The sequence below is a fragment of the Micropterus salmoides genome, unplaced genomic scaffold, assembly GCF_014851395.1.
Source record: "Micropterus salmoides isolate LMB-PRFRI ecotype aquatic unplaced genomic scaffold, ASM1485139v1 Ms_hic_scaffold_5, whole genome shotgun sequence".
NCBI classification, from domain to species: Eukaryota; Metazoa; Chordata; class Actinopteri; order Centrarchiformes; family Centrarchidae; genus Micropterus; species Micropterus salmoides.
Genome location: NW_024044237.1, coordinates 35,613,249 through 35,621,024, shown reverse-complemented (window position 1 = coordinate 35,621,024; position 7,776 = coordinate 35,613,249). Strand labels below are relative to the sequence as shown.

Below are 7,776 nucleotides of genomic sequence, written 5' to 3'. Positions count from 1 at the left end.
TTCTGCATCTATGATCTACAGAACAGATCATTGGTGCCTCCATTCAGGAATTGTACATGTCAGGAACACCTGAACAGATGCCGTTACAATAGTCTCCTCTTTAGCAATAAAGGCATGAACAAGTCTTGTTTAAGTCTTGCTATGTTTGTAAGGTGATAGTAGGCTGGTTTTATAACTGACCTGATGTGGCTGTTGAAATTTAGGTTTAAGATTTCTTCTTTGGTTTTCAAAGAGTCCAGGTGTGAGCTTTCTTCTTTGGTACTGAAGATAATTATCTCAGTTTTGTCTTTATTTAGTTAAAGGACATTCGGGCTCATCCAGTCAATGACTTGCTCAACGAAGTGGCACAGTAGATCTATAGGACAGTAGTCCTTTGTTGATTGAGCTATATAGATTTATACATTGATAGATAGATTTTAGTGTCGTCTGCATAACTGTGGTTCATTTTGCACGGTTTGGCCTAGCAGGAGCATGTAGAGGATGAACATGTAGATGAACAGGGACGGCCCTAGGATTGAACCTTGGGGGACTCCACACGTCACGACAGTTAGCTCAGATACAGTAGTTCCCGATAGAAACAAAGTAGTTCCTGTCTTGTAGATACGGCGTGTGCCAGAAAGCCCAACCAAATATTCCAACCTGTCTAAAGCATTGAGGGGTCTGCAGGGTCAAATGCTGCACTAAGATCCAATTGCACCAGCAGTGAAATGTTGCCACGGTCGGTGCTAAGACAAACATCCTCTAGAGCTTTAATAAGTTTCAGTGAGGTCGACATCCTGAAGCTGTCAAAGCAACCAGCTGAGACTAAGAAGCAGGAAAGCTGCTGGAAGACAACTTCCTCTCTGATTTTACTTATGAAGGGTAGATTTGATATCAGCCTGTAGTTGCTAATGATGGAAGCCTCTAGGTTTTATAACGGCACTTTAAAGGCCTTTGGAAAGACGCCTAATGTCACCAGGAGGTCAAAAACGTCCTTAAACAGAATCTGTTTCTGAGTTAATCTACGTCTTAATTAAAAAGTAAAGCAGGTTCCTTATTTTACAGACTCGGAGGTCCCATCAGTCAGTAAAGTGTTTGTTCATAAAAACTTAAAGCAGGTCACAAACGAGGAAACTGTTTCTCCTCAGAGAAAATAAATAAATAAATAAATCAGAGTCATGTGGATCTGATCCTGAAACCAGGTCTTTAGACCTGAAACTAGAGTCGATATGATCAATAATAATAATTACTAACAATTAGTCAAGTGTTTCTGGGAGAACAGTGACGTCATTGGTTTAGTAACTGATCATCATTGGCTGGCTTTGTTCATTCGTTTTAAACGTTGACGGAAGATATGTGACGTCATGGCGCAGCGCACGCAGAGGGCGGGTCCTGGCGCGTCAGACCCGGAAGTGATGTGCAGTCAGCAGACTGGGAGAAAACAACAACATCAGCTCGTTGTTAGTCCCGGTCCAGTTTCCACGGAGCCGCCCGGTCAGACCCGGTCCTTTCTCCCGGTTTTCCCCGGCGGACGGTGAGCAGGCAGCGGGCAGAGATGTGGATCCAGCCGGAGGAGGTGCTGCTGGCCGGAGCGCTGTGGGTGTCCGAGCGGGCCAACCCGTTCTTCATCCTGCAGAGGAGGAGGGGGCACGGCCGCGGGGGGGGGCTCTCCGGTGAGTTAACGGATCCTGATACCGGACCCACAGAGGATTGGGTCCATGAACAAGTGCTTTCTTTATTATATAATCAAAAGTCTAGCCGTGACATCACAGACTGAGACAGAAATAAAAGCAATCCAGTTCTGGTCCCGTGCAAAGGGTTCAGACATGTTAATAGATTATATTTATCAACAAAATGCTAAATGAGTAAACAGAAGAAGAATTGGATCAGATCAGTATTTGGTGCCCCCCCCCCCCCCCCCTTCTGCCTTTAGCATCAGTTCTTCTAGGTACACCTGCACACAGTCAGGGATTCTGCAGGCCCATCATCGGGTGTTTGATTAAATTATTAAACCGAACAAGTGCTAAGGATCCTAAAGTCAACATGTAGGTTGAAACAGAAATGGCTGTAGGTGGAATCCAGCTGGGGAGGAACAGCCAGACTGACAAGCTGCTGAAGATAGTTTACTGTCAGAGTCAGACACAAAGTGGTTATACTGCATCAGCAAGGTCTCTCCAGGAGACATTTCAAGGCAGACCGGGGTTTCCAGGTGTGCTGTTCAGACACGCTCTTCTGAAGAAGCACAAAGAAACTGTCAGCGCTGAGGACCGGAGATGTCCAGCAGAGCCATCAGCTCAGAGCTGCAGGGCTGTGAGGAGGGAAACTGGGCTGCGGCGGGCTGTGAGGAGGGAAACTGGGCAGCGGCGGGCTGTGAGGAGGGAAACTGGGCTGCAACGGGCTGTGAGGAGGGAAACTGGGCTGCGGCGGGCTGTGAGGAGGGAAACTGGGCTGCGGCGGGCTGTGAGGAGGGAAACTGGGCTGCGGCGGGCTGTGAGGAGGGAAACTGGGCTGCAGCAGGGCTGTGAGGAGGGAAACTGGGCTGCAACAGGGCTGTGAGGAGGGAAACTGGGCTGCAGCAGGGCTGTGAGGAGGGAAACTGGGCAGCGGCGGGCTGTGAGGAGGGAAACTGGGCTGCAGCAGGGCTGTGAGGAGGGAAACTGGGCTGCAGCAGGGCTGTGAGGAGCGAAACTGGGCTGCAACGGGCTGTGAGGAGGGAAACTGGGCTGCAGCAGGGCTGTGAGGAGGGAAATTGGGCTGCGGCGGGCTGTGAGGAGGGAAACTGGGCTGCGGCGGGCTGTGAGGAGCGAAACTGGGCTGCAGCAGGGCTGTGAGGAGGGAAACTGGGCTGCGGCGGGCTGTGAGGAGGGAAACTGGGCTGCAGCAGGGCTGTGAGGAGGGAAACTGGGCTGCAGCAGGGCTGTGAGGAGGGAAACTGGGCTGCAGCAGGGCTGTGAGGAGGGAAATTGGGCTGCGGCGGGCTGTGAGGAGCGAAACTGGGCTGCGGCGGGCTGTGAGGAGCGAAACTGGGCTGCAGCAGGGCTGTGAGGAGCGAAACTGGGCTGCAGCAGGGCTGTGAGGAGCGAAACTGGGCTGCGGCGGGCTGTGAGGAGGGAAACTGGGCTGCAGCAGGGCTGTGAGGAGGGAAACTGGGCTGCGGCGGGCTGTGAGGAGGGAAACTGGGCTGCGGCGGGCTGTGAGGAGCGAAACTGGGCTGCGGCAGGGCTGTGAGGAGGGAAACTGGGCTGCGGCGGGCTGTGAGGAGGGAAACTGGGCTGCGGCGGGCTGTGAGGAGCGAAACTGGGCTGCAGCAGGGCTGTGAGGAGGGAAACTGGGCTGCAACGGGCTGTGAGGAGGGAAACTGGGCTGCAACGGGCTGTGAGGAGGGAAACTGGGCTGCAGCAGGGCTGTGAGGAGGGAAATTGGGCTGCGGCGGGCTGTGAGGAGGGAAACTGGGCTGCGGCGGGCTGTGAGGAGCGAAACTGGGCTGCAGCAGGGCTGTGAGGAGGGAAACTGGGCTGCAACGGGCTGTGAGGAGGGAAACTGGGCTGCAGCAGGGCTGTGAGGAGGGAAATTGGGCTGCGGCGGGCTGTGAGGAGGGAAACTGGGCTGCGGCGGGCTGTGAGGAGCGAAACTGGGCTGCAGCAGGGCTGTGAGGAGGGAAACTGGGCTGCAGCAGGGCTGTGAGGAGGGAAACTGGGCTGCGGCGGGCTGTGAGGAGGGAAACTGGGCTGCAGCAGGGCTGTGAGGAGGGAAACTGGGCTGCAACAGGGCTGTGAGGAGCGAAACTGGGCTGCGGCGGGCTGTGAGGAGCGAAACTGGGCTGCAGCAGGGCTGTGAGGAGGGAAACTGGGCTGCGGCGGGCTGTGAGGAGGGAAACTGGGCTGCGGCGGGCTGTGAGGAGCGAAACTGGGCTGCGGCAGGGCTGTGAGGAGGGAAACTGGGCTGCAACGGGCTGTGAGGAGGGAAACTGGGCTGCAACGGGCTGTGAGGAGGGAAACTGGGCTGCAGCAGGGCTGTGAGGAGGGAAATTGGGCTGCGGCGGGCTGTGAGGAGGGAAACTGGGCTGCGGCGGGCTGTGAGGAGCGAAACTGGGCTGCAGCAGGGCTGTGAGGAGGGAAACTGGGCTGCAGCAGGGCTGTGAGGAGGGAAACTGGGCTGCGGCGGGCTGTGAGGAGGGAAACTGGGCTGCAGCAGGGCTGTGAGGAGGGAAACTGGGCTGCAACAGGGCTGTGAGGAGCGAAACTGGGCTGCAACGGGCTGTGAGGAGGGAAACTGGGCTGCAGCAGGGCTGTGAGGAGCGAAACTGGGCTGCAGCAGGGCTGTGAGGAGGGAAACTGGGCTGCGGCGGGCTGTGAGGAGGGAAACTGGGCTGCAGCAGGGCTGTGAGGAGCGAAACTGGGCTGCAGCAGGGCTGTGAGGAGCGAAACTGGGCTGCGGCGGGCTGTGAGGAGGGAAACTGGGCTGCAGCAGGGCTGTGAGGAGCGAAACTGGGCTGCAGCAGGGCTGTGAGGAGGGAAACTGGGCTGCAGCAGGGCTGTGAGGAGCGAAACTGGGCTGCAACAGGGCTGTGAGGAGCGAAACTGGGCTGCAGCAGGGCTGTGAGGAGGGAAACTGGGCTGCAACAGGGCTGTGAGGAGGGAAACTGGGCTGCAGCAGGGCTGTGAGGAGGGAAACTGGGCTGCAGCAGGGCTGTGAGGAGGGAAACTGGGCTGCAGCAGGGCTGTGAGGAGGGAAACTGGGCTGCAACAGGGCTGTGAGGAGGGAAACTGGGCTGCAGCAGGGCTGTGAGGAGGGAAACTGGGCTGCAACAGGGCTGTGAGGAGGGAAACTGGGCTGCAACAGGGCTGTGAGGAGCGAAACTGGGCTGCAACAGGGCTGTGAGGAGGGAAACTGGGCTGCAGCAGGGCTGTGAGGAGGGAAACTGGGCTGCAGCAGGGCTGTGAGGAGGGGTGTTCACCATTTACCCGCTATTTACATTTATTCATTTAGCTGACGCTTTTATCCAAAGCGACTTACAACTGCTATACATGTCAGAGGTCGGACGCCTCTGGAACAACTAGGAGTTAAGTGTCTTGCTCAGGGACACAATGGTGGACGTGTCACAGTGGGGAATTGAACCCTGGTCTCTCACACCAAAGGCATAGTCTTGTCTATTGCCCCCTTCACCCGCTATCTTCCATCTTTTTGGTTCTGCCATGTTTGATCAATGCAACATACACACAGTTGATCAGAAAAAACTCTACGGCTCAAGGGCCAACTGCGGTCCACTGCCTGATTTCCTGGCAGGTAATAAAACTGAGGTCACATCTTAACAGCATATCCCACCACACTGAACATATTAAGTATTGGTCAAACCTGGGTTACTGTAGATCATAGAGCTCTGGGTATCCAGCCACAGCTTTGTCCACTACTGTCATCTGATTGGATGGATCGAGCGCTTTTCTGCTCTGGGTCATCGTTTTTTACCTCGAGGTACTGCTGCTACTGAAGTAAAAGTACTAATACCACACTGTGAAAGTACTCTGTACACTAGTAAAATTCCTGCATTGAAAGTGTTTCTTCAGTAAAAGTATGTGAGTATAATCAGGCCTAAAAGTATTAAAGCAGTAAACTGTTCCATCTCCTCCTCAGATTCTTCTTCCTCCTCATTAATGTGCAGCAGGATGTTGCTGCTGCAGCTCCTTCTGAACTGTTCAGTTTCAGACTGCAGCTGATGAATCTTTTCAGCTGATTATTTCCTCCATTAATTGATTGATTGTTTGGTTTGTAAAGATTCTGCCGTCACAGTTACCCAGAGTCCAAAGCGAAAAGTCGAAACATTTATTACAGAGGTTCAGAGGAGAAGCTGAAACATCAGATGTTTTCTGTCAGTCAACTGATCGTTTCAGATGCGCTTGTTTAAAACGTTGGGTAGTGTAATTTTTAACTAAACATAGTTTGTCAACTCTTCATATGTGTTATTCAGATCTTAATTTATAAAGTAACAATGAAGTAAAAAGTACAACATCAGATTTTAATCTTCAAAGGTGAATAATCTGAACAGTTCATTTCCTTCATTCTGGTCAATCTTTCTGCTCCAGATTCTGTGGAAATGTTTTTATTTCTGTAAAGAGACTCTAAAACTCCAACAGTCCAAGTCAGCTCAGCTCCCAGGTCAGTTTCTCCTGTAGATATCTGCTGAGTCAGGATTTAGTCTCTGTTTGGGGAAGTGACCTTTTTAAATGTGACTGTGGCTCCTTTTCACCTCAATGAGAAATTAATTCATTGTAATTCAGTTAGAAACTCCTGGACTTTAATAGCTCCTGTGTTTCAGCAGCTTTTCTGCTCATCTTCAAGAAGAAGTAGAAGCAGAAAATACTGAACCTCAGGTCACCAAACTGCCTCTGATCTAATCTTTCCCAATCACCTAATTACCTGTCCTCGTGTTTACCTGTCTCCGTGTTTACCTGTCTCCGTGTTTTCCTGTCCTCGTGTTTTCCTGTCCTCGTGTTTACCTGTCCTCGTGTTTTCCTGTCTCCGTGTGTTCCTGTCTCCGTGTTTTCCTGTCCTCGTGTTTACCTGTCCTCGTGTTTACCTGTCCTCGTGTTTACCTGTCCCTGTGTTTACCTGTCTCCGTGTTTACCTGTCTCCGTGTTTACCTGTCCTCGTGTTTACCTGTCTCCGTGTTTACCTGTTCTCGTATTTTCTTGTCCCTGTGTATACCTGTCTCCGTGTTTACCTGTCCTCGTGTTTACCTGTTCTCGTATTTTCTTGTCCCTGTGTATACCTGTCTCCGTGTTTACCTGTTCTCGTATTTTCTTGTCCCTGTGTATACCTGTCCTCGTGTTTACCTGTCTCCGTGTTTACCTGTTCTCGTATTTTCTTGTCCCTGTGTATACCTGTCTCCGTGTTTACCTGTCTCCGTGTTTACCTGTCCTCGTGTTTACCTGTCCTCTTGTTTACCTGTCCTCGTGTTTACCTGCCTTCGTGTTTACCTGTCCTCGTGTTTACCTGTCTCCGTGTTTACCTGTCCTCGTGTTTACCTGTCCTCGTGTTTACCTGTCCTCGTGTTTACCTGTCTCCGTGTTTTCCTGTCTCCGTGTTTTCCTGTTTCCGTGTTTACCTGTTTCCGTGTTTACCTGTCTCCGTGTTTTCCTGTCTCCGTGTTTTCCTGTTTCCGTGTTTACCTGTCCTCGTGTTTTCCTGTCCTCGTGTTTACCTGTCCTCGTGTTTACCTGTCTCCGTGTTTTCCTGTCCTCGTGTTTACCTGTCCTCGTGTTTACCTGTCCTCGTGTTTACCTGTCCTCGTGTTTTCCTGTCCTCGTGTTTTCCTGTCCTCGTGTTTACCTGTCCTCGTGTTTACCTGCCTTCGTGTTTACCTGTCCTCGTGTTTACCTGCCTTCGTGTTTACCTGCCTTCGTGTTTACCTGTCCTCGTGTTTTCCTGTCCTCGTGTTTACCTGTCCTTGTGTTTACCTGTCTCCGTGTTTTCCTGTCCTCATGTCTCTCTCTGTGTGCAGGTCTCCTGGTTGGGACTCTGGATGTGGTTCTGGACTCCAGTGCCAGAGTGGCTCCGTACAGGATCCTGCTCCAGACTGCGGACTCTCAGATCTACTGGAACATCGCCTGTGGTGGGTCAGCTGGACTGGGCAGGGATGTGATTTTTCCAGATTTTCCAACCTGAAGATGTGATGCACGTCAATCATGCAGATCTGTTATTAAAAAAAAGAAGGGGGGGGGGGGTACAGGACCTGGTCTAGTGAAATGGAAAGGATCTAGGTTGACGTGTGTAAAGTTTCTTCCTTTCTAAATATCAAGA

General features: G+C 52.1%; 1 protein-coding gene across 2 annotated transcripts in view; it reads left to right on the top strand.

Moving 5' to 3' along the window:
• Positions 1-1,363: 1,363 nt before the first annotated feature.
• Positions 1,364-7,776, top strand: part of LOC119888358 (TBC1 domain family member 9B) — a 43,432-nt gene continuing 37,019 nt past the window's right edge. The window contains exons 1-2 of one of the 2 annotated variants that reach the window (XM_038698909.1): positions 1,364-1,652; positions 7,478-7,588. In XM_038698909.1, coding sequence (XP_038554837.1) covers positions 1,535-1,652; positions 7,478-7,588 — 229 coding nt within the window. In that variant the 5' untranslated portion in view covers positions 1,364-1,534. The remainder of the gene's footprint in view (positions 1,653-7,477; positions 7,589-7,776) is intronic. The other variant, XM_038698908.1, reaches the window with a different exon arrangement.